The sequence below is a fragment of the Anopheles arabiensis genome, chromosome X (genome assembly GCF_016920715.1).
Source record: "Anopheles arabiensis isolate DONGOLA chromosome X, AaraD3, whole genome shotgun sequence".
In the NCBI taxonomy this organism is placed as follows: domain Eukaryota; kingdom Metazoa; phylum Arthropoda; class Insecta; order Diptera; family Culicidae; genus Anopheles; species Anopheles arabiensis.
Window position 1 is genome coordinate 19,756,575 of NC_053519.1, and position 27,770 is coordinate 19,784,344.

A 27,770-nucleotide genomic window follows, 5' to 3' on the forward strand; every position below is an offset into this window, starting at 1 on the left:
TGGAGTGTGGATGCAAAATACGAATTTTTAATGCTAAAAAAATGTTTATTAAACGAAAACAATTCATATATCATATCCAAATACCAGCAACATTCGTCGCATTTGACAACTGCCGTCGATCATGGTTTTGTGCTTTTTTCTAAAGCCTCGATGCCCAATTGTTGTACATGACGACACCTCCTTTCTACCCACTTTGTAATGAACCCACTTTGGGAAATAAGGTCCCAAGCGAGTGAAAAAGTCACTTTTCGGCTGTGTTTTCGATTGATATTTCGTGCACGATTTGACAAACGAAATAGTGTACGAGATTCAGACTTTTTTCGGCACATAACCACAACAGCGTGCAATGGCATATTTGCTATCTTCATTTCACGTCTAGCGTTAGACATTTTGAGGTTAAATAGTTTTTAAATTGTTGGTATTTATATGAATGATACGATACGAAAGAACACAACTGATTTAAATGCAAACTAAACATAGTAGTCAAAAAGAAATACACATAACCTGCTTCAACGCTTGGCTTGGAGAGCGAAATGTTACGAATGGAAGAACCACACATACAATCATATATTGCTTGTCAAATTATGAGAGTGTATGAGTTATCGTCCGGAAATTTCCGCTTGGGATGTTACGAATGGAAGAACCACACATACAATCATATATTCCCAAGCGCCACAGATTAAGCTTAAACGACTGGAAAATTGAATATCCATAGAAAAAAATGAAAGCTCCACAGCTTCATTGCTTTGATCAATAGATGGCGTATTACAACTCATCATTATATTGCTATCCTTTTCTTGCAATGTGTTTCATGTGTTTTTCTTGCAAGTTTCATCTTATCATGACCTATATAGCCTTATAACTTTCCGAGCAAAAATCTATATAAATGGTCGTGTGGCCAGATACGTGGGTATCAACACCAACGACCATTACTCAAATCTCACTTGCTTCAGTGCTGGTGGTTTCCGTAGGAGTTTAGTATTTAAACAATCGTATCGCCGTTCTAGTTCTAGCGATGCATAACTTCAATGCGAAACCATACAACAGTACAGAGGAAATGAGAAAGCTCTCCTCCAAGCGATGAAGCTCAACTGGTTGGGGTATCCCACCAACAGATAGCGCCACCAGCTTTTTTGCTACAGTAGAACGTTGATTATCCGGGTAGCTCGGGACCGGACGGTTGCCGGTTAATCGATTTGCATGGATAATGGTCCAAGAAATGTCAAATTCATATAAAAATTGTAAAATACACTAGTTTTATGATTAATTTACTTTGAATCAATCGATTAATCGTTAGTAGAATATTATTTTAATCAATAACTATAGGTTTTACAACTGTTTATGAACAAAAATGAATTTCGAAAACACTACTAGACACTACAGACCTATACAAAAAACTGGTTGGCCACTTGGCTAACGCTGCAAATGTTCGCTGTACGCTTGAACAGCTGTCACATTTATGTGCACGGTTAAACCGCCCGCCAGTTAATCCGCCCCCGGATAATCGACGCTCTACTGTATTTTTAGAATGCATGAGTCGTTTGCCGTCTGCTAAACGAAGTCTTTCTATATTCCGTTTAGGTAGAGAACTTGAGTCGTTTAGAAGCCGTTTAGTGGTCGTTTAGTGGATTTGTGGCACTTGGGTGCTTATTTTCGAGTCAAATTCAAGCGATTCCAAATTTCAATTTGACCGTTATTTTTATAATAAAATGAAAAAAACTTAATCAATAAATGAAATATAAGAGAATATATGGTCGGCATTACAGTGGAGCGCCGTTTATTCGGGTACCTTTTATCCGGCTTTCCGTTTCTCCGTGCTGTTGAGAAATGACAGCACTAGAAATGACAGCTAATCCAATCAAAATCGACGATATCGTGCTGATAGTTGATCCAAAGCTACCAAGGAACTGTTGGCCAAGAGGAAGAGTGGTAGCAACCCAAGCGCCACAGATTAAGCTTAAACGACTGGAAAATTGAATATCCATAGAAAAAAATGAAAGCTCCACAGCTTCATTGGTTTGATCAATAGATGGCGTATTACAACTCATCATTATATTGCTATCCTTTTCTTGCAATGTGTTTCGACAAGTTTCTTCTTATTATGACCTATATAGCCTTCTAACTTTCTGAGCAAAAATCTATATAAATGGTCGTGTGGCCAGATACGTGGGTATCAACACCAACGACCATTACTCAAATCTCACTTGCTTCAGTGCTGGTGGTTTCCGTAGGAGTTTAGTATTTAAACAATCGTATCGCCGTTCTAGTTCTAGCGATGCATAACTTCAATGCGAAACCATACAACAGTACAGAGGAAATGAGAAAGCTCTCCTCCAAGCGATGAAGCTCAACTGGTTGGGGTATCCCACCAACAGAGAGCGCCACCAGCTTTTTTGCTATTTTTAGAATGCATGAGTCGTTTGCCGTCTGCTAAACGAAGTCTTTCTATATTCCGTTTAGGTAGAGAACTTGAGCCGTTTAGAAGCCGTTTAGTGGTCGTTTAGTGGATTTGTGGCACTTGGGACATGCGTAAGTGGTCGTGAGTTTACTACGTTTTCAATTTCAATGAGAAGGTTGTTGAGAATTTCATCTGATAACTTCTTGGAAGTACACGCCGCCATAAGGTTTGACTTTACTGTGCGTATTAACTTTTCCCAACTGCCACCCATGTGTGGTGCTGCTGGTGTAATAAACTCCCATTCCGTATCGGCGTCTACAAACTCTTTTGAAATTTCTTAGAGCTATTATACAAGAGCTCGTTGTTAGAGTTCGAACTAACTCAAGATGTAAAACCCTAGTCGTGAGACAGATATCCAACATTACCCATCTCTTTTGTTTACTTCTGCCCAATACGACTTCTATGGGTCCAAAGTAATCGATGCCTGTATGTGTGAATGGTCTGGAAAAAACTTCTAGACGTCCTGGTGGTAGATCACTCATGCGTGGTGGGTTCGGTTCTGCTTTTTCATTTTTACAATGTTGGCAATTCCTACGTACGTTGTTGAACAATGGGCGGAGCCGACTAATTCAATACTTCTGACGCAATTCGTTTATCACTGTTTTAACATTGAGATGGTGGTACTTAACGTGGTAGTGTAAAACTATTATTTTTGTAACGTAATGTCTGTAAGGAAAAATTTTGCATCTTGTGTGGCGTAATGACATGCTGCTACTCGGAATTTCATTCTTATAACTCCTTCTCGATCAAGCCAAGGAGAGTTTATATAATACGCTTTTTTGTGGAAGCTATAGTGTATCACTATTTGCGGATGTTGTGAATCGTTTAAGTTCATTATACTCCATGCCGTAGCATTCTCTCTGCGCTAATTGTATAATATAAGTTTCCGCCTCGCCTAATTCACTCGTTCGCAATGGCCCTCGATTGACATGTAATCTGTTACGAATATTATGTACAAATCGCTTAATCCATCCCACCACTTTTTTTTATTTGCCACCAGCTAGAATATTTCTCTACATGTATGGTTGGTGTGGCAGAAACCGTATGAACTAACACATTAGCTTTTAGTTCATTATCTGTTGAGTTATTTATATTATCAGCATAAGGCCATTTATGTTCGTCTTCATATAAGAAATCAGGTCCCTTGAACCATCGACTATCATTAGATAGATTTGGCGGGTGAGTCCATTTTGTAGCATCATCGTCTACATTTTGCGTGCTGGGTATATATCGCCATTCCTTACTTTCCGACAGCTCAAGGATCTCGGATACGCCAGTTACGGTTACGGAAGCCAACGAAAAGACTATATCGGCGGTGATCGGAATTAATCCAACATAAAACGTCTCTTGAATCACTCCAGAAAATTCTGCGGGATATTTTGATCTTAAAAGCCTTTTCAACTGTGCTTGCTAGTCGAGCTCCAATAAGAACTGCTTGCAACTCCATTCTCGGGATTGACGTTAGTTTCAATGGTGCCACCTTTGTTTTTGATGTTACGATGGAACCGCGAACGTTTTGTCCATGAACGACTCTCAAAAAGACAATGGCCGCCATTCCGCTCCCTCCAGCATCTACGAATGTATGTAGTTGAACATCTTCAGCATCATTGATGGAATATGGCTGGGAATAGCATCGGGTTATTTTTACTTGTTCGATTTGTGGCAGAAGTTTTATCCATATCATCCACTTCTTCCATTTTTAAATATGTACTGGTTCATCCCAATCAACTCCTGAGCGCCAAACATCCTGTAAGCAGTGGCGGATTTAGGGTGTTGGGGGCCCTAAGCGTTAAAAGGAGTGGAGGCCCCCCGGTTGGTGTCGAGCGGGGGGGGGGGGGGGGGGTGCTTATTGTTGCATTAGGTTTTGAATCAAACACACTTCAATGGTTTGCTGGCGGAGGGGGGGTGGGTGTGCTCAGAATCCCTGTACTGGGCCCCTATAGTTTATGAGTCCCTTCATCCATGGGGCCCCTAACTAGCACAGAAGCTCTTGCTGAGACCACTGTACACATTGTTCTATATGCTGGACTTCCTTACACGGGGCCCCTACATTGACGGGGCCCCCCGCGGCCGCTCAGTCCGCGCACCGTTAAATCCGCCACTGCCTGCAAGACCACCTTGAGGTATCTCAAAAAATGTGCAATTTGCCCAAGAGGGTCGAATATGGACATAAGGACTTGCAACATTTCTCGTTTAGTTGGTGATCGATTTCCCGTTAGCAATGATGTGTTAGCATCAGTGAGTGATGTTTTCTACATCATTCCAACGAATACAATATGGAAACCATCAAATGCACAAAACTATAAATAGTTTGAATTTGTTTTAATGAATTTAATAATTGTTATTTGCACGTTAAAACACGTTTTAACGGAAAACAAACCATCAATCATTGAACATTTTGACGTATTTAATTTCTTTCTATCCCATAGTGGCGAGAGCCCGCCAAACTGACAGATCGAAATGGCTTATACCGATATTGAAAAATAGTGTTACGATTTTGAAAACAAAACTTTTTGTATTGTGATATGTCATAGGGAATATATCTTGAGAAAAACACAACTGCTTTATTCCTTAGTTCAGAATGGAATCATCTTTATTCACTCAATGTGTACTCTGATCGAGTCTTGCAATGTTACTGCGTTTATGCGTGTTACTATGCAACATCTCCCCCCTTAATTCAGCCAATACGGCTCCCTGGCTGGTAGCCTACGAATTCTTCGGGGTCTCTCCGCTATCACGGGTTGAGCAGAAAATGCAGGCATCGGTGGAGTGGCTTGAGTAGTAACTGTGGACGATTATGTTTGCCAATTTTCTCCTTCAATTTCTTCAGCGGACTCTTCATCAGCTGAATAGTAATGTTCTTGTTCAGTCATGTCAATTGAGTTTTCAACTGCCTGTGGAGTTCCCAATCCAAACTCGTCAAAGAAAATAGTTAACAAATTTCCAGTGTCGTGACAATTTCTATTTCCACACGATGTTTCCTCCTGTAGACGCTTCTTCAGTTGATTTGCATGTGAGCGAATAATTCGCTGGTTGTCTTCCAAAAACACGTTGTAATTCACTCTACCGACTCGTTCGACTATTGATGCCGGTTTCCACTCCCAGGAATTATTGCGGTGGACTTGGGCATAAACCGCTTCTCCAGGAGCGAAGAATTTTCTACCAGCTTCTGGCCTTTCATTTCGTGACCGTGAAACTGGAGGTAGTAATAATGACTGAACTGTTCGAATAGGCCGCTGAAACATCAATTCAGCTAGAGACTTATCTGGTGTAGGTGTGGTTCGATAAACTTACAAAAAAGTCTGCAAAGCATCATCTAAAGTCTCTCCTCCTGCTCGAATTTTTCGCAATGTACGCTTTAGTGTGTCCACGAAACGTTCTGCCAAACCGTTTGACTGCCGATGGTATGGTGCAGTACGGATGTGACAAATACCCAATTGTTTGCAAAATGCTTGGAATTCAAAGCTGGTGAACTGCGTACCATTACAGGGTTTCACACTTTATCTCAAGACCGCGGGACCCCTTCCCGAATCTGTCTTAGCCAAAGCCAAGATTGCGGTATGATGCTTCAAAACGTTGATGATACCTGAATTCATCGGATGCAATGCTGAATCTGCGGCACATTTCTCGAAACACACTGGTCACACACACACACACACACACACACACACACACACACACACACCTATATAATTCAATAGATCGAGCCCGTTCAAACGGATTACAGTCTGTTCCCGAGTTACACGGTTCTCGACTTACGCGGATTCGGAGATACGCGGTTTTCTTAATTTGACAGATCAAATGTCAAATCAGTACAATTTGCTTCAAGTTCGGTTTGAATTGCATTTTTGCTAACAAATTGAAACCGCTTTAAAGCCAGAAATATTAGAATTTTCTGCACGAATCATAACAAATAAATGATAAAGTGTATAAAAGTACTACATTAAATCAAAAACTCGGAGTATTCAATAGAATTTTAGTCAAAAAACGTGAAATTCGACTTACGCGGATATTCGAGTTACGCGGATTCGTTGGGAACGCAGAAACTGCGTAACTCGGGAACAGACTGTAGTCATTGTTCGCGAATGAACTGAACTGAATTGATTGCGCTCATCATGTTGATCCATATTTAAGTAGTTTTTTGTTAATAGAATCCTTAAGTGTGCATAAGGCATGGGGTACAATATATGCAGGAGACATTTTTGCTCGTATTAGTTTTTTACACGCTAGTTTTTGGTCGTTTTTGCGATGGATTGTGTTGGCCAGACAGTCGAGTGTTTAATGTTTTTAAATGATTGGTTTCAACCGCAGAATGAGTACTTCTTTGGCTACAGTATGCGTCTATGGTGGGTAAATGAAAAAAATAACGAGCGTTCTTTGTGAATAAAAACCTCATGAAACAAAGAACGAAAGAATCGTCGTTCGCGTTCGGTTCTTTTTGGTGAGCGAACTAGTTCGTTCGCGTTCGGTGAAAAGAATCGTTTTGCCCATGTGTGTGTGTGTGTGTGTGTGTGTGTGTGTGTGTGTGTGTGTGTGTGTGTGTGTGTGTGTGTGTGTGTGTGTGTGTGTGTGTGTGTGTGTGTGTGTGTGTGTGTGTGTGTGTGTGTGTGTGTGTGTGTGTGTGTGTGTGTGTGTGTGTGTGTGTGTGTGTGTGTGTGTGTGTGTGTGTGTGTGTGTGTGTGTGTGTGTGTGTGTGTGTGTGTGTGTGTGTGTGTGTGTGTGTGTGTGTGTGTGTGTGTGTGTGTGTGTGTGTGTGTGTGTGTGTGTGTGTGTGTGTGTGTGTGTGTGTGTGTGTATGTGTGTGTGTGTTTACATGTCGTTTCGGACAGGACCACCGCTCTTGCGAGCAGTGATCCCTATTCAAAAATGCAATAAGCTCAGTTCTTGATCTTATTGCCGTCGCCAACAATGACATTAATCATGCGTTGACGCATCGACATCACCAGTTTCTGGATCGTTTTTGGTGGAATTTTTCTCCACACCTTTTGCATGTGATCGAAGAGGTGATCCAGATCTTCCGGTATGTTTTTACCCAGCCTCTTCTTGAATATTGCCCAGAGGTTCTCAATGGGATTGAGATCCGGGCTAAGGGCAGGCCACTTCATTGTTTTGACATTATTGTCAGCAAGCCAAGTTTGAACAGTCCCGGAAGTATGCTTAGAATCGTTGTCTTGCATAAAAATCCAAGACCGAGGAAGGTTTTTCCTAGCGTGTGATAGCAAATGAGTATCAAGAATATCTCGATACCCAAACCGATTCAAATTACCGTGGATTACCAACGGACCCATCCCATAGTAGGAGAAGCATCCCCACACCATGAGACTACCACCGCCATGCTTAAAAGTCTTAAAAGACCTTTTCAGACAGGCGCCGGCTGAACACGCGCAGCACCAGTCGAGGATGTCCTAGCGAGAAGGGCAGAAGGAGGAACGAGAGGAAGGGTAACGGAACCGCTACAATTGTAGGGGGTGAAGCATCCAGCCGTGTACAGAGTGTGAGTGTGCCAAAACGCATGTGGAAAGACTAACACCAATAAACAGCATGCGAAAGTGTGCATAAAGCAAAAAGAAAAAGCGTCACTACTACAACCAGCAATCCGAAAATATAAGGGGAGGGATAAATACAAATGTATGCGTGAGCAGGACCAGCAATCCAAGCATTTGAATGTGTGCGTCGGTTTGTGCCGTACTGAAAGTTTCTACTTTAGCTGCTGCTAGTGTAAAAACTTGAGGAAAGCTTAAAGTAAAAATTTTTTACACGGGGCTCCTTCGATGAATTCAGTTAACTGAACGCGTTCGATCTGATCCGTTATAACCGATCGGTTTCCCCTTCTCCCGTTTTTCGTTCATACACCACACGATCGGCGTTGTGCCGTCCAAAATCTAGAGAAAGAAGACATGCTCTCTCGCTTTGGCACACATGAAAGTTTTCCAATAGCTTCGGTTTTGCTGGTTGGGTGTTCGAACGGTGCGATTCTCGTTCATTTTACACATGCCTAGTCCGTAGCCTTGTTCTGCAGACGTTAATGTTCTTGAAGCATGTTGAATGGCTTTCAAATATCCGTTTGGAAATTTATGAAAAATAACTGCGCCAACGCCGGTGCTAGACGCATCTGCTGCAACGATGATAGGAAGATTCGGATCATAATGTGTCAACAGTAAGACAGATTGCAGTACTTTCTTGAATTTTTCGAACGATGTTTGACAATCCGAATTCTACTTCCACCTCGTATCCTTCTTTAGCAGTTGATCTAACGGGTGTCTGAGTTCATGCATGTTTCTCACAAATCGGCCGTAGAAAATCACAGCTCCTAAGAACGATCTTAATTCGGAAATGTTCGTTGGTGCTGGAATAGATGCGATGGTTTTCAGCTTCTCTGGGTCAGGACGTATTCCGTTGCGATCTACTACATGCCCCAAATAGACAATTTCAGTTTGATAGAAATGACATTTTTCCAGCTTGACGTTCCAGCTTCCGATATTTATATAATATGAATCAAGTGGTTTACCAATGGAGGACGAGTGTTATATCAATTTCAATAAAATTGTGGATGAACAAGATCAGGCGCACCCTTCGCTAGGCAGGCAATACGATGTGAAATAAAATAGAAAACTGATTATCTTTATTCTCGATAATAATCCTATCGCTAACATGGTAACTTTGTCATTTAGTAGGATGAAGCTCTCTCCCGAAGCTCTCTAAGTCACTTTCGAATACGACACATTTTTGTGGGTATTATAAGCTAATTAGTTTCTAATACTAATAATTTGATTAGTATTGTTAGCTAATCAGATTCAACCTATTGTCGATTCGGAACGCACTAAGTACAAAAAAAAGATCACTGCACCATTATTCCTCCCCTATCCGTTGTCCCTTCTTTGAGTAGAGCCTTGGACATTTAGCAGTTAGTTTTTAGTTTTTTAAGGGGATGGAAGGTGCTCACTGTCGTCAGGAAAGAGTATCGGATTTTTTTTAACACTTTTCTCTCTGACATGTGTGTATTTGGGTTTGGTTTGGTATCTCTGCACCTCACCAGTCAAGCTTCTCCTTTGCCATCGTAAAGCTCATACTATTTTCGGAATAGAACTGGCTATACCACTTCCGGTAGCTCTTGATCAGACGATCCTCCTTGATTAGAAGGGGGTTATCGATGAACTGCTTGTGGTTCCAGACCATCATGTCACGTTCGAACTGTAACGAGCAAATCACAAACCCAAAATTATATACAAAGTAATACGCCTGGAAGGTAAACCACCCTCCCAGTCACATATTTTTACTCACCATGATACTCTCCGCCAGGATAGCAAACTTCTGGAAGATGGCATTCCACATGCTGCGAGGCGCGTAGAACCGATGGATCACCTTCTGCACGAGCGGCTCGATCGGCGTGACCGTCTGCAGCACTACGAACGGTCCCATGCTGGTATTCATCATGAGCTGCACGTAGCCGGGCCCAATCTGATACGCACGAACGTCAATCTTCCCCATCTCAAACTTATTGAAAATCCGGAACGAGTGCACCAGGTCCATCTTGGCGATGTGCATTGGCTCACCTTCTTCCGGCGCTTTCCAGCTAAGAGTAAAAAAAAGCAAGCAAAAATCAGGCTACTACCTCGATCACATCATAGGGAGTGCATGGGCACTCAGATGCGCCAGATGGGCACTCAGCGCAGATCTTACCTTGCGAACCACGAGTGCATACCAAAATCGGCCCAGGCAGGCCGTGAATATCGAATGTCACTGCCCGATATCATGTTCGGCCCATGGACGGCAGAGAGATGCGCCACGTCCGCACCGTTTTCCGGCACATCCTGGATGTGGCAGTTAACCAGGAATTCGTTCTTGCCGTAATACACCCAGCGCCCGTCCTCGATTTCCTGCACCACGTTGATCGTCCACGGTTCCACTTCCGGGTCGACGTGGTGCCACACGAAAATAAACCCATTCACCTCGAGCGAGCGCCATTTGCGAAGCCGGGCCACCTTCGGCACCGTGCCGGACTTGCTGTACGGGATGTTCGTGCACTGCCCATCCTGGCCACTGAACGACCAGTGGTGGAAAGGGCACTCAATGCAGTCACCCCGGACGATGCCTCCGACGCCCAGGTTGGCGCCGAGATGCGGACAGTACGCATCGAGCACGTTCACCTCGCCCGCCTCCGTCCGGAAGACAACCAGATTTTGGCCAAGACAGTCGACGCTCTTCGCCTCCCCACGGGTTAGATTCTCCGACTCAAGTACCGAGAACCAACCGTTCGGGTACGGGGGCGGCAACCGGTCGCCGATTTTGCGTAGCCGCCGTGCCCGGTTGATCGTGTCGACGCGCGTGCGATCGCTCTTGCCAATGCGCGCCGCATCAAGGATGTGATTGTAGCCAATATCGGTAAGGTCCTGGTGCGTGTGATTGACGGTGAGAATTGAGCTGGTTGCTGTAGCGCAGGAAGTAGGTTGGGAGGGACATTGATGTCGTAAAACTTACCCGTTTCCACACCAACACTTGATAGTAGAACAGATACAGGCCGTAGGACAGGACGAGTCCCAGCCCGCCGTACCAGAGCACGGTCACCCACGGCCACAGCACGAGTGTGTCGCAGGCATCGTTGAGCAGCTCCTCCAGACTGCCGTTGCCTGACCTTCCCATCCAGCCAGTGAACGTCTTCAACCGGTACTCCATCATCGAACCGAGCTTCTCCATCGCGCCGAACCGACTGATCACCGTCCGCGACGTGTGGACTGTAGCTGTACTAGAGCAGAACCAACCAACCAATGCTGCCGTCGCTCGTCCGGCAAGTCTCGTCCCGCAAGTCTCGTCCCGCAAGTCTCGTCCCGCTTGAGGCCCGTGTCGTCTATCAGGGCGTGTAGGAGAGAAAGAAGCGAGCAAACCGAGCTCCATCAACAACGTATGCGTATCAATCACATGGGCGGTAGAATTAAAGCGCACGGAGCAAAACAGGACCTAAGAATAACACTGCAAAGACGGCCAACGGAGTAGCAGTTGAAGGCACACACAAAAAAAAACACACACACACACACACACACATCGAACACTCTTGTGCTCTCTTTGCTTGGTTTTCTCGCATTCATGTACCTCTCTCGGGATGATTGCGTGCCCTTCGTTCCCTCACCCAAGTCGAACAAGAGCGACCTAATCCTGCCCGGCCTGCTGACTTAATGTGCTATCGATCGTCCGCTATGCGCCCCAGGATACCCAGGTTGTTTTGGAGATCAAGAGAATTTGAATAGAGTGGAATCAATTGTACCGAGCTTGCACCGAAAACACGCTGTTGTCACCCTTTTCCTAGTCTGGCTTGACAATGACATGGCGAGCGATAGAGGCCGCCCATCCTGCTCCGCCTTATTTACGCTGAACCTTACCTTGCACAAAACTCCAACTCGCTGGTTCTGCGTCGGTCGAGCGTCTGTGGTGCGTCCTGTCTAGGGCACGTTTCTGTTACTTCTGTTCCAGCGCGCTCTACCGTTCGGCTAGCCCTCAACCAAAGCCCGATGATTAGTTTCGCCTCTGTTGCTTGTCTTCGCCCCACTCCCCCTCAACCCAATGTCACCCTCGCCCCAGGTGTTTGAATTTAAGATAGCGATTTAGATTACTAATCAAGTCAGCAATGTGGTGGCGAACAGATAAATACAAAATCAGCGAACTCACCAGAAGTGTAGCGGTAAAGTTTGGATACCCCTGCGCGACTCATCCAGCTTGCACATGGTTGAGGCGATACTATACCAAGGGCACCTACCTCTGCAAACAAGGCATTCCATTGAGAAATTAGCCACTCCTCGTAGTAATTACTCCACGCCTCTTCAATTTCGGGGGTAGTTGTAACGGACAGGAGCTCTTCTTCCCGTTCTTCATTGCACTGAATTGAAACAATAAAAAATCGCGTGAGGAAAATGCCATCTCACGCAATCTTCTATTCCTGTGAAACGTCATTGGCGTACGATAAACCACCCTTCAAACCCAACGCCCCCCTATGTACGGTAAAGTCTAAGTGCGCCAAGCGAACACCTGCACACTGTTTGTAAATGATATGCGGAATTTGGAGCAAATGTGCCACCTTAAGTATTTCATGATATAACTCATTAAAACTTTTTTTATAAAAAGTGTGCAAAAATAAGTGCAAACATAACTGTTTTTGTAAGCATTTTAATATGGTTTGAAAAAGACGTGATTTTTCTTGGGCTATGGGGCAAATGCGCCACCCGTATAGGGAACAATGGCCACCAGGATAAAATAAAATAATTCCTTGGATAATTGGATTTATTTACGTGTGTGACACTAGTGTATGTATTCCTACATTTTTTGAGTCGCCTATCTACCCTATGTTGTCTACGAACTGAATCGCAATATCCTAGCTACTGGCCAGCTTTTGAGGGGCGTAATCCGCTCATAACAGCGCACAATACCGCCATACAATACAATTTAATCATTTTTTTACAGCTCCGGGCACACAGAGTAGCACTTTTGCCCCAAATGGAGTTGGCTCAATCGCCACAAAAGTTTTTTTTTTTTAATTTGTAAATCTTAGCGACCATTTTTTTTTCAACTAACTCCACGAAACATTAAACTTTTTCTCAGCTTTTTGTGGGTAAAGATATTTCCTCGGTTCTTTGATGTAATGAGATTTGCAAGCTTATTTGATGCGGTTAATTTTATTGAGCTCATGTGATAAAACTAGAATTTTCCGATCAATTTTGCTAAACAACATAACATAACAACATAGTTGAAAACATTGAGAAAAGTCGACTTTTCTATATGAAATTCGGTTCAATACATCTAGTCGCTGGAACAAAAACATATTTATATTGATTTGATCATTTTACTAAAGTTTTACTAAAACAAAACACAGCTTGGTGGCATTTTTGCCCCAAATTCAGCTACACACATTTATACACACTCTGTCAGCTTAGGTCGCATAAAATAGCTACGTGAGCGTCACTTATCGGCCCGCTAGGGGGAGGGGTGACCGTTTTTGATCGATAGGAAGTCGCAGGGAATGGGGTGATAACGTTCAATGATTAACGGCACACCGGTGTCATCCGTCCGGGCGGAATTGCTGGATTCTGGAAATTGTTGCATAATGCATGAGTCGCAACGCAACCGGAAATGCAATGCAGTCGATATTATAAGCGGTTAAAGAACAAGATATGGACGAGATTTTATGAGTTAAGATCTCAGGAAGATAATTGAGGATTGCATTCTTCCAACAATGGATTAACGTCTTGTTTTTTTTTTTACTTAGCTCGAAACATCTGCCAACATAAACTCTTATCGTCCAACTGGAAGCATAACTCAAGTGTGCACTGTACTGCACACGCTTTGTCCAGGGTGGGTAAATTGAGGACAAGTGCACTCGGCCACGGCAACGTGTAGTCCATCAAAAGCGAAAGCACCGAGAGCCGTGCCGTGCCGATTGCCTAACTCATAGGAGCAATGCGAAAGTGATACCATGAGTGCACGCGTACGCACATCTTTTCTCGCTTGCTCTCTCTTCCATTCCCATTCTTTATGCCTTTTCATCTTGATCTATTTTAATTTGTTATTCAGTTCAATCGGTGAATCGAAAAGTCATTGCTGTTATTTTATGGTCATAACACGGAACAGTTTTGCTGCCGTCTGTCTTGACACGTGCTACCTATTTGTGGTACTAGTTCGTTTACGAGCGAGTTTGCCATAGCGGCACGAAAGTGGCCTTCCCCCCTGGTTTGACAAGCCTGTCCCGTGTGAATGTTAACCACATCAGGACACAATTGAATGCAGTTAAAAACGAACCAGAGCATCAATGGTGACCAGAAAAGTAATGATGATGATGTAGATCAGGGTTCTCCAAACTTTTCAATTCGCGGGCCGCATTGCTTCGTAAATAACGTTGTTGAGGGCCATTTGGACGTTACTTTTGGTAATGAGAATGTTTAAATCTCGTTTTGGTATGAACATACTTAATGAATATTTTAAAATTCTGCAGTTTTCGTTTATAGTAACTTGATTTTTGTCTTGGTTTAGTAAAAATTAAAAAAAAATGATGAAAATTTTCAAACTAATAGGATATTTATATTATCCTTTTCAACATCATCGCGGGCCGCATTATAAGCTCTCAAGGGCCGCATGCGGCCCGCGGGCCGTAGTTTGGAGACCCCTGATGTAGATGATGATGATGGTGTGACCAATTGTCATTGCGGGAGATCCAAATATTGCTTGTTAAGCATTCTTTTCCAGCCGATTCCTCCTTTCCTCCTTTCTTTGCCATTAAATCGTTACAAAAACCAAAACAAAGCACCCGCACTAGAGAGCGAGCGAGAAAGGAGACGATGAAACATATCTAGAACGCAATAACCTACTTCTGAATACAAAGCGGAAAGTTCAAGAGCCTAGCGAGTTGCGTGGCGTGGTCCCGGACTACTCGTTGCGTTCTTCCCAGCAAAACCAGAGTTATGGCAACGACGGGACGATAAAAGCAAAACTACCTAAATGTGACCCCCTTTCTTTCGTGCCGTTAAATTCTCCGACACAACTGAAGCAATTGTTTTCGCAACGGTTCCAGAAACGGGAGGTTCTTTCGCACGAGAACAGACCCGTAAATTCCAGCACTCCCCCAAAACAGCCGAAAGGAGAAACCAAAAAGTAACCTTTGCCCAGTACCCCACCCGTTGTTAAAGATCCCGGGCGCGATCCTTCTTCTTGCGCTGCTTGCGCGAAAGAGGAGAAAGGAAAAACCAATACATTTAGGTAATTGAAGGATTTTTTTAATTCATAATGAATTAAAGAGAATTCGCGGGTAGTGATGAATAACTTCGTCTGATACTTGCTTTCTTGCTCTTTCTCTCTCTCTTTCCTCTCCTCTCTTTATTTTCTCTCTGTCTCACTCTTTCTCTCTCCATCTTGCTTCTCTTTCTCTCTCTCTCTCTCTCTCTCTCTCTCTCTCTCTCTCTCTCTCTCTCACACACACTCACACACACATAATGCATCAACAAAAAACAATTGGAAAACGGTTTTGGTTTTATTTAACGGTTTTTTAGCTTTTCGCTGTTTAGCAACAAGTACAAATCGTCTAAAACACTTGATCCTCACCGAGCGAAAGCTCTACGCTCTAGGCAACACAAGCCAACTAATAAAAGAAACTCCGCCCTTCCCCTCCCCCCTCCCCCCCATAAAGACTGGGTCTAAAATGGCAGAGGTGGTGGTATAGACTTATCGAAAATTTGATACAACTCGTGTAACCAGTTGCAAAAAGGTTCGAATGTTATCGGCGCTTGTGTGACAGTGAGGGTAACAGGGCGGGTGATCCAAATAAGTGTATTAAAATAGTATTTGGACCCGTCTATATGTGTTTGTGCTGGAGGTAGTGAGAGAAAGAAAAATGAGAAAGAGATAAAGAGAGAGAGAGAGATAGAGGGAGAGAGAGATAGAGAGGGAGAAAGAGAGGAAGAGACAGAGAGAGAGGAAAATAAAGAAAGAAAGAAAGAGTGAAGGAGAGAGATGCATAAAGATAGAGAGAGAGGAAGAGGGAGAGAAACAAACAGAGAGTGAGATAGAGTCCGTGATTCGACCTGCATGCAACTTACACAACACGCACCCGCGTGCTAGCCACGCGCGGTGTCAAGTTCAATGTTAGTGTCACATCGACACCCTTCTGCCTTCATCTAGTCAAAGGTTTCTCTCCGTAGCGTACCATCGATCGAGCAGCACGCGCGTCTTCTGACTGCCTGTTTCCCAGGTGACGGTACAACGGTCCTCAAGGCATCGGTACATGAACCGAAAACTCCAGGCGAAAATTCCTAGGGCTCCTGTTGAAGATTTCGTAGGAGATTTGAGCTCGCAGAGCTGAAATCTTTTTGACGTTAAAGTGCTTGCCCCTCTCCTCACACCTTGTTGACTGATTTTTTTAAATATTTCGATTCATGTACCGTGGCCTTCAAATTTCCATCCCTCTATGTTTTATCAATGACACGAAAATCTTCTAGCCTCTTCGGGGCAAATGTCTCCAACCGATGCTGAATAGATCATTGGTGGCCCTTGGAAGATTTTTTTAAAAGAAAACGCTGATTACAATGTTGATATGATTTTTCACAATAATAGTGTGCACATTTCCAACATACTTTTACAGGGGTTTCCAAGTCACTTTCGAATGTAAACATTGTTATTCACCGCGTGCATGATGTTAATTCACATCAATCTGATATTCCATTTCTGTCATCATAACTTAAAATTTCTTCAGCATCACTTTTCAACGCGACTCAAGCTGGATTGAGTTTCACAATTATTAGTAATGTGTTGAAAATTATGTGTAAAAATTGAAATTTCATTATTGAGCAAATACACCATTTAACCTCTGTTGAAAAACATGTTGGAGGCGGTGAATAATTGAATGTTTACATTCGAAAGTGACTTGGAAAACCCTGTATAATGAGTTCAAGTACATTTTCTTTGATTTTGCAACCCTTTTTCTAAACAATTTAGCGTCCGGAATGAATGGAAGTGAATGCTCGTTTTCAGAAATATGTACTTTTTATTTTTGTTAAAACTCGAACAGTTTTTGGAATTTTTTGTGCTTACTGCATAAAGAGAAGGTAAGGGATAACCGAAATGCAAAATAAATTTTGATTCAAGCGGTTCCGGGTCACACGGAATGTCCTCGCAACCACTTTGACATCTTTGTTCTAGATACACCGCAATACATTGAGCAATACAAATTCGAGCACGAATTCACAATTTTCCATTTTTTTACAGACTAAATAGTTGGAGAATTGAAAATACTTTCTTTTCGAGTACGATAAGCCATATTCTGATAAAAATTCAATGAAATATAGCAAAAAAAAAACCAAAATTTTACGTTCCCTTTCACGCAAGGTTTAAAGCGACCTTAAGGAGGTGATCCCCCGAGAGCTTGTGGGTTTATTTCTATCGCCTTTCTTAAATAATGGAGTCATCTAAGACGTTTTCCATATTTCATGTACTTTACGTTCATTCAGTGATAACTGAAATAAACGCGCTAAGTGAGAACCTAATGTGTCATAGCATTTTTTAACAACACTCTATGCATTTCATTCGTACCAGGAGAATAACCCATTTTGAGTTTGTTTAAGGCTACTTTAACACTTTCCTAATCAACACGTAGATTATACACATTAATGATCGATGTATCGATAGGCACTATGAACCCGCGTCATCTGTGCCTGGTCAAAATCGCTTTTTGGATTTGATAAATTATCATTGCTTAAAACAAATTAGTGGGATAGTAAATGATCTAAGAAGACAATTGGATCTTGTGTTCGTCTCAAATGAGCTTGAAAATAGCGTGCCTATGCACTCAGTCACTGTCCCCCTTGTCGCGATTGTTCCGGTTGATAACCACCATCCACCACTGGAAATCACGCTGCAGCACTCCCACACTAGTTCAGACGATAATTCCGGCATAGTCTTGCCTGGTGCTGTATCTGCTTATAATTTTGCCAGAGCTGATTTTGTTAGCATAAAGCAAGCGTTGAGGGACACTGATTAGACTAGACTTCAAAACATAGGATTAGAAGCTGCTTCTGAATACTTAACGTCAACAATGTCAAACATCATTGAACAATTCGTACCTAAACGAATATTTACAAATTCACAACCATGGTTCACTAGATGCCTTAAAAGGTTAGAAAGAATGCGTCGTTCTGCATATCGTATATTCAGTCGTACACGCAATGAAGCCGATAGAAGCAATTTCCTGGAGGCTGCAAGGATCTTCAAGTTTCATAACCGAAAATTGTATGCTAATTACATCCGCCGTGTCCAGATATCCATTCGGGCTTGTCCAAAATAATTTTGGAACTTTATGGACCATAAGATGAAACGTACTTCCCTCCCATCATGCATGACCCTTGATGGTCGATTGTTTACCGACACGCGAGAAATATGTAATGGTTTTGCAGAGCTGTTTGCGCGTAGTTGCACGAGCTTTCCCGAACAAAACCTGAAGGTAGAGGAAACGTTACGTTTTGTGGCTCAGGACTCCGTAGACATTTCATTGCCTTCTTTTACATTCGATGATGTACGTTTAATGGCTTCAAAGCTGAAACCCTCCTCAGCCTCTGGACCCGATAACATTCTGGGAATAGTGATCGTTTCATGCATTGATGAATTGGCTTCACCACTAGCAACCATTTTTAATAAATCACTTCGCACTGGATTCTTTCCTGACCAATGGAAAAAGTCATGGATATTTCCTGTTTACAAAAAAGGCGACAGAACGTCTATCTCAAATTATCGAGCTATTTCCATGCTATGTGCCCCCAGTAAACTGTTCGAATTATTGGTTCATAAACATATAATGCATGGCGCTATTAACGTATTTACACCTTTGCAACATGGCTTCCTACCTGGACGCTCCACCGTCACAAACTTAGTGCAGTTCTTGCATTTTACTTACAAGCAGCTAGACAAGACAATAAACAGGATTCCAAGTAGATACTGTTTATACTGATTTTCACTCTGCTTTCGATAGCGTCAATATTCATACTTTGACTAGCAAACTTTTAAAGCTTGGTTTTCATATCAGTATAGTTAAGTGGCTGAATTCCTACCTATCGTGTCGTTCAGTACGTTTTAAGATTAGGGATTGCATCTCTAGTGAATTTAGCAGGGTATCTGGTGTTCCTCAAGGCAGCATTTTAGGGCCTCTATTATTTAATCTCTTTATTAACGACATTGTCTACGCTATACCTGACTGCCCGGTTCTACTATACGCAGATGAGCTTAAAATGTACTTTCCTGTGCGTAGTTCTAATGACTGTCTCCGATTGCAAGGCTTTCTTTCTATTTTTAATAATTGGTGTTCCTTAAACTCTTTGTTACTCAACGTCAGTAAGTGTTCGGTTATTTCGTTTACTCGTGCGAGAGCTCCTTTATGTTTTAATTATGTTCTTTCTGACACTTCATTGCCTCGATCTGAAACTGTTAGGGACTTAGGCATTATATTAGACACGAAACTTTATCTAGACAAACAATTTGACGACGTAATTGCTAGGGCCAACAGGACTCTTGGACAAATAATTAGAAGTAGCAAAATGTTTAATGACCCTCTCTGTTTAAAATCACTTTACTGTTACCTTGATCGTCCTTTGATTGAGTACGCTTCAGTTGCTTGGTTACTTCAGAGCAAGTTACTAGAATTGAGAGGCATGAGAGGATCCAGCGAAAATTTACCCGGGTAGCTATTAAGCGGCTTCCGTGGAGACATAACGACGTACTACCAGCTTATCATACGAGGTGTCAGTTGTTAGAGCTTGAAACTTTGGAAAAGAGAAGAATGGTTGCCCAAGGAATTTTTATTTTTAAACTATTAACTGGAAGAATCGAGGCACCTCTATTGCTAAGTCATGTAAATTTTTATGTCCCTACTAGACCTTTAAGAACTCGACCATTTTTAATAACTGATTTTCGTTATCGTCTTTTCTGTGCTAGGGATCCGTTGCTATTGATGTCCAAGAATTTTAATTTATTTTCAAATGTTATAGACCTGTCCTTTAGTATACCAAAATGTTCTAGTGTCATACGAGAATGCATTATGTCTAATTTTAGGAACACATAGTTTATAAGACATTATTTTTAATTGTGTATGTAGGCCATGGAGGCTCGATACTTTATAATAATAAATAAATAAATGATGTGATTTGGTGAGTTGTTTAATGCCTGTGGGCCGGTCTGGTGGTACAGTCGTCAACTCGTACGACTTAACAACATGCCCGTCATGGGTTCAAGACCCGTATAGACCGTGCCCCCAAACGTAGGACTGGCTTCCCTGCTATGGTAACAAGAAGTCACTGAAAGCCAAGCTCACTTCACTAGTGCGTACAGGCAGGTCTTGACCGACAACGGTTGGTTGTGCCAATGAAGAAGTTTAATACCTTAGCATAATTCTGATCATCGCTGTACACGTCACTGAATCTGACAGCGAAAGTTTCACTTGTATCTTGATCGTTGTCAGCGACTACGCCTTTGTATTCGATGTGCGTACAAGATTTTTTATCCTTGCGCCTTGCATGGAAAATCCCAAAAAGCTAGAGTATATATACAAAGATTGTTCTGAGTTTGTGCAGTATATTCATTGTATAAACGATTGTATGTTCTGTATTGCCGGTGCAGTAGAGTAGCATATTGCTTATTCATGAAGGTGCGACGGTGACTTGAGTGTCGTAGAGCTTTATTTTTCCGTTTTTAAGTCCTTTAAAGTTGTTGTTGCCTTATAGGGTTACATGACGACAGAGTGGGGCATTGTGCCTTAATAAAATATCTGTCAATTTTTGGATGTAGGCTTCAACAGCTACATCTGCTAATATGTGTTCGTCGAAAATGATGACCCAATTAGTGTGTTGAATAGCGATAGATATAACATAGAAGTTTGCTCGTCTAAAATTGAATTTAGGAGTCTGGTGAGACTTGCGCGTTATGTGTGGTTTTTTGTGTATAGCAATACATTAAAAGGGGGGATGATACGTGCCAGCAGGTAAAATGTTTTCATCAGGAGAAAGCCTGTCTACACTAGTAATTGAAGCTGTACTCTATGTAGCGAGGATAAGTTCAAGGATTTGGCCATATATTTTCTCAATATCGTTCAATTGTCGTAGCAAAAACAGTTTTAATATGTCGATAAATGTGTTGCTTGTGAGAGATATTTGAGAGCACTGATGTTTTCTTGTAATAAATCATTGATTAAAATCGCCAAAGAAAATACGCAACCTTTCATAAATTTCTTCGAGTGATGATGATAACCAAGTCATAGTTTGCGGATTTGTTCGATTATGTGGAAGTACGTAAATGACCCCAAGTAGAGTACACCCTTACTCGGCGCTCTAGCACCAATCGAAAATGACATCGAACATGAAAAATGTATGGAATTTGACATGCTCGATTTGTTGGTTGTCAAATCGAACATGGATCAAATCCAGACGTGGATTGTGGCGCCATTCGTGACCTAAAAACCGTTACGCGAAATTCCTTGCCTGGCAGTCCTAGCCCTAACTCGCCAATCCAGCCAAAATCCAGTGACAACCTTCTGGAACAATGGGCTGGCCGGTCAGAGGTTATTTTTGGGCCATTTTGAGCGTTGGGGCTTCGGTGGAGGAATGGAAATATCTGCTGCCACGACTTTGCATATTTCTTATCGTCCTTGTTATATTTCGTTCGGTTGTTTTATTTAGTTTGTTTGTTTTTTTTTACTCAGAAAGAACGGCTTCTCCCGTATTGCTTATTTATTTGGTTTGTTGTTGTACTTGAATTCGTCGTTTCATTGAAACTAGTGATGGGCGTTTCGGAGCGCACCAACGGCTCCGGAGCCGGCTCCGGACTAACGGCTCCGGAGCCGGCTCCGACTTTTTCCCGGAGCCGGCTCCGCACCAACGGCTCCGGAGCCGGCTCCGCACCAACGGCTCCGGAGCCGGCTCCGCGCCAACGGCTCCGTAGTCGGCTCCGGACTAACGGTACTCACGGCACCGTTCCAATGGCTGCGGAGCCGGCTTCAGGCCCACCGTTCCGGGGCCGGCGACGAATCAACGGCTCCAGACCAACGGCTCCGAACTAACGGTTCAATAGAGACATCATTGTATGATAGCGTAATAAAAAAACTAATATATCTTCTCGCACGTGTGGAAACCAATACACGATGTGATTGCAGTATTGACATGCATGACGTTGTGTAACATTCGTTGGTCTCGCCTTTCTTAACAATATTCAAAAGTCATCGATGTTTTTTTTTTATAAATTCTTTTATACATGACTTACTCCGTTATTACCGGATTTTCTCGATCGAAACTTCATTGAAAAAGTTATTTTGGTCCTTTGTGTTAAAACCGGCTCAGGAGCCGTTGGAGCGGAGCGGGCTCCGGAGCCGTGGGTGTGGAGCCGGCTCCGGAGCCGTTGGAGCGGAGCCGGCTCCTTAGCCGTCGGAGCGGAGCCGGCTCCGGAGCCGTGGGTGCGGAGCCGGCTCCGGAGCCGGCTCCGAAATTGTCTGGAGCCGGTCGGAGCCGGCTCCGGCTTCGGAGCCGTGTTGCCCATCACTAATTGAAACTAGCTAAATATAGTTTTCATTGAAACGCCCTCACTTTACACAAAAAGCTTTTTAGAGGCTGTGGCATAATAAACATAACGGGAAACACGTTTGGGAAATTCCCATTTTTCTATTTGTCTTGTAAATTATGAATTAGTTTATCTACACATCAACATGGCACATTTTGGATACACAAATCAACAATCTTATGCATTAAAATGGATTCCATTGGCTTAAGATCAATAGGACTTTACTGATCACATGTTCACTCGATTTGTAGTGCTGTATGTGTGGCTAAGATAGTTTTAAACAGCACATAGCTTTAGTAAGCACTTATGCAGACTAAAAACTTTTAAGACACTCCACGTACAGGTAGTGTCCGAGATACGCGGATCCTGGTACATGAAAATTTACACAATCGTGGGTTTCTGAATTTGACAGTTCTTTGCACAAATTTTATTGATTTTATACAATATCAGTTAATAGCAACATGATTGAAAAAACAAAAATTGTTAAGAATTTAAATAATAACCACCCACTGCAAGCAAAAGGAAAAGAAAAATAAATATATAATGGCTGAAAATCGCTTCTGCACGATTTACGTTAATAGCGTATCTCAGATAGAACCTGTATACACAGCAAATTTTCTCATCCTGCTTCAGTAAAGTTTTTAACTGAAACGGTTCAGTAATAGAATATTTTACTGATTTTCAGCATGAATGTCATGTTTTTACTGACTTTCAGCAAAATAATTTACTGAATTCGTTTCAGTAATACGCATTTTACTGAAAATCAGTAAAATAAGTGTCAAATAAGTCGTTTCACTGGATATCAGCAAAACAAATTACTGAAAATGCAGCAATTCATTCTGTCAAATCGACCTGTCAGTCAGAACATCAAAACAAAACAATGCGGTACCTACTTGCTCGTGATGTGCAAAAAGTTGATTTTGTAGGCGCTTACAGGCACCCTGGTGGAATTTCAGGTGATATTTCGGCTTACGGGATTAATTTAAAACAATTGGCAGCCGTGTTGGTGTGTAAAATGTTTGCTACAATCCACTGTGCTTGCTGAAATTGCGTGGTGTCTGTGAGCGCTTACTGAACCATCTACAATTGCGGCGGCAAAATACAGTATGAAAACTGTATAAAACAACACAAAACATGTATGAATATGAACTGAGGGACTGGCAATATCTGCGCATCAATAAAAACTCAATTTAAAATAAATATTTCGTCATTTTTTAATCGCTACCAACTACTGAAAAATCAGTAATATGACCCAATTGACATTTTCGAGCACGAATTACCGGGAATTCGAGCAAATTCCCTTAAACTGGAGCCTTAAACTTCCCTTAAACTGCAGCAGTTTAAGGGAATTTGGAAAAAGTCCAGTAAATTCAACTGTGATGCGGTTTTTTCGTTGCTTTCTTCTAGATTCGATCGGAAATGATGTTTCCTATCGTTATAGTAGGTCATGAAGCAATTTTATACTGAAATAATATCATTTTTTTATAAAATAACCTCACACAAAATTTGCTTTTGTTGTTCATCAAATACCAAAGCTATGAATGTAAAATGAGCTCGACAGCATCATCTATCGATAGAAGAAAGTCTAATTTACGAACACACCAAATCTTAGCGCTTTCAACACACTTGATCACACACAAATCCACAATTTCAGGCGTATCGAGTACTAATCGAGCAGATATGGAAAAACAATTTTGAGCAAATGTCACTTGGAGAATGGCTTTACTGGAATTTCAGTAAACGAGCTGTCATTTTGGTGTGCACCGGACATTACTGAATGATTCAGTAAACATTCTTTTTACTGAAAGGATTACTGAAACATCAGTTAAAAAATTTCAGTAAAATTTTACTGATGTTCAGTAAAAAAAGTTTTCTGTGTAGTTTGTTCCAAGTTCCCTTCATTCAAGACTTAATATGCATTTAATAAGATCAGTTGATCTTGATGTTCCAGTCTCAAATAACGAGTCTTAAAACATGCTTAAGAATACGTTTACTAGATAGTTAAAGCCAGCCATCTTATAAATCTTATAAGACAGTATAATAATTGCATTCAGAACGTTTTAAAGGTTTCTTCTTCTTCTTTGGCTCAACAACCGATGTCGGTCAAGGCCTGACTGTACCCACTTGTGGGCTTGACTTTCAGTGACTAATTGATTCCCCCCATAGCAGGATAGTCAGTCCTACGTATGGTGGCGCGGTCTATTTGGGGATTGAACCCATGACGGGTATGTTGTTAAGTCGTACGAGTTGACGACTGTACTACGAGTTTTAACAACTTTAAATACTGTTAAGCATCTTTAACATACATGTTAAAACTATTTTAACAGACAGTCTTTTAATCGCCTTCAGAACGATTTAAAGTCTTAACAACTTTATAAACTGTTAATCATTTTCAAAATACATGTTAAAACTATAAGGCTTAGTACACTCATAGTAAAGCATCCTTTAGACATGTTTAAGTGTAAAAGCTATAGGAAATGTTTCTGGTGAGCAATGGCACCCAGACTTAGTCGATCGTGCCATCGTGCCAACAGCAATTGTTCTACTCTAGTAATTGGATAAAGTACGGCTCATGAGCCACATGTCGTCCTTTGCTGTTTAGGTGGCTAGCTCAAGCTCAATTATAGCTCTTAACCGTGCACATATTTCATATATCTTTGATGTAGTATTATAAGATTTGGATCTTTTGATCGCAAAGTTGTCCGATCGCTGGTCCACCCTCTACTGATTCTGCAGCTTCAGCGGTATGGGCAGCATTGCCATCGAATCGTGCGCTCGTGTCTATATGTGTATCGCGTTTACTATTTGTCATGTCTTTACTCTCAACAATAACAACGACGAATTCAATTACAACAACAAACCAAACAAAACAACCGAACGAAATATAACAGGGACGATGTGAAATATGCTCAACCAAAGTCGTGGCAGCAGACATTTCCACTCCACCCCCAACGCTCAAAATGGCCCAAAAATAACCCCCGACCGGCCAGCCCATTGTTCCGGAAGGTTGTCACTGGATTTTGGCTGGATTGGCGAGTTAGGGCTGCCAGGCAAGGAATTTCGCGTAACGGTTTTTAGGCCACGAATGGCGCCACAATCCACGTTTGGTAGTTTATTTTTCCCGGTTCACGTTCCAATTCAGTGCTTGTTAAGTGGCGTGTTGTGCCAAAAAGTAACCGAGCACGGTGCGGGTTAGTTTTAGGCACCGTCACCTAGCGATAAAAACAAACCTCGCCCCAACGATTAAAATTATTAAAACCAAAAAAAAAACAACTATAGTGTCAACTAGACCACATCGGGCATTTTTGCGCAGCTAAAGCTGGCCGGCCGTGATTGAAAGCTCCAATTGCTTGCAGGTCTACCTCTTATACCCCCACAATTCTCCGAAGAATGTGGGGTTAGAAAAGCAAAGCACTACTGCTACTGCTGTCAGCGGTCTGGAAATATTATCACTTTCATCAAACGCGCCGCACTAGGCCATGCCGAAACAAGGGGCTAATGAAAATGAAAATTTCAATTTTCAAAACGTCTATTTATTTCTACTGTTGTCAAATCATCTCCATTGGTATCATTCCTGTGAAATGTTTTGTGCAAATTCTTGAAAAAAATTGTGTTCGAGGATCAACAAATATTGAAACAGAACTTTAAATTAAACATTTTTACTTATTTTTCAGTATTTTTGAATACATAAAATATTATTTTTAAGTATCAGTGAAATTCATAAAAAGCTTTCAATACATCAAAATATGAAAAAAAAACACCTAGAGCTTTCAAATAAAATGGAATCACGAACCGTCTTTTCGTGAGTTATGCGACTATCGTGTTAGGTGAATTAGAGTTACACAAATTTATAATTTTGACAGTGCATGTGTCAAATCCGTACTATTATCTACAATAATTGTCATATGAAAAATAAATTTAATTTTTGCTAAATGTTTCACTCAGAAAAAAACGAGTTTTTAGACGAATTGTTTTTCGTAAGAAATGGAGTGCATGATAGTACTAAATTTAATGAAAAATAAACGTGTATCAATATTATTTGGAATATGTGACATTTGACTTACATATAAATCCGAGTTACAAGATGTCTCTGGAACGTATAATTCGCGTATATAACTGTACTGCGAATTCGCGTATATCGAATATCACGACTGCGGATGATTGCTGTATCTGCACGATACACTACGCCATTCCAGATTGGCTGACAGATGGCACTTGAGAGTTTGTCAGCTTGACAATAACATTAGTGAGTTTAGTTTGTGATTACTACGCAGCTAGCCGCTACCCCACTATTACTAAAGTCTTCTCTAACTTATCATCATCCTCGTTCTTCTACCGCCCCCCCCCCCCCCCCCTTCCCGTTCCATCGCCGTGAAGGGCATCTCTTGAGCTGTTACGTAAATCTAGAAAGTGGCCCAATTTCGAACGGCTTCTTTTAGCTAGGAGAAGTAGATTGAAGGCCTATGCATACACACGACCACAGACACATACTTGTCATCTAAGCCTGTTTCCTACGTCCTCTCTTTGGACTCTCGTACTCGTCTACCTAAACGGTAGTTCCTTTCACTCACCCTGCTTCATGCAAGTTTAATGCTTCTCTCCATCATTATCATGCCACCCGACAAGCAGCTCGCTCTCGCTCGCTTGCATTTTTTGCTTTCTTCAAAGGAATCCAGAAACATTGGAGCAAAACAAAATAGTCAGAATTCTTTTGACCAACGCGTGCGACACGTGGGCCACGTCAGGCCAAAACAACATCAGAGCGGTGTTTTGGAACGGATGTGACTATGGGTATGGGAAAGCAACAGGAAGGAGAAGACAGGTAGGTACCGTAGGCTTAAAGCAGAGCACTTTTTAATAAATTGGGCAACGACACGATTTGTTTTCAGATTTTACGTCAACAAGAGGTTGTCTTCCTTCTTCTCACAGAAAAAGAGTAATTGTTCTTTTTTCGGTAAACAATTCACCGAAAGCCGGTCAGGTCCACGGATGACAGAACGTGTAGTACGAAAAGCAAAGGAAAAATATCGGTAAACCGTGATTTACGGTTATAGTACATTGCCCCCGAGGCCCGGATATTGCCGGCGTAGCACACCTAACAAAAAAAAAGTTGACCAGGGCAAACGGTAAAGAGAACAATACGGAATGAGAACATCCAACAACTGCTGAATGCCTGTTCAATCATTTCCATCCTGTCAGTATCGCGTGCTTTGGAGTCCAGACATTTCTTTCTCCATCTCGCTGTTTACGC

General features: G+C 42.0%; 1 protein-coding gene across 2 annotated transcripts in view; it reads right to left on the reverse strand.

The window, feature by feature from the left end:
• Positions 1-9,053: 9,053 nt before the first annotated feature.
• Positions 9,054-27,770, reverse strand: part of LOC120906649 (cholesterol 7-desaturase nvd) — a 30,527-nt gene continuing 11,810 nt past the window's right edge. Inside the window, exons 1-5 of one of the 2 annotated variants that reach the window (XM_040318482.1) lie at positions 11,833-12,294; positions 10,937-11,303; positions 10,139-10,848; positions 9,740-10,031; positions 9,054-9,649 (exon numbers count right to left, since the gene is read on the reverse strand). In XM_040318482.1, the coding sequence (XP_040174416.1) occupies positions 9,488-9,649; positions 9,740-10,031; positions 10,139-10,848; positions 10,937-11,152 (1,380 nt within the window). In that variant the 5' untranslated portion in view covers positions 11,153-11,303; positions 11,833-12,294 and the 3' untranslated portion in view covers positions 9,054-9,487. Of the gene's footprint in view, positions 9,650-9,739; positions 10,032-10,138; positions 10,849-10,936; positions 11,304-11,832; positions 12,295-27,770 lie in introns of those variants that run through there. The other variant, XM_040318481.1, reaches the window with a different exon arrangement.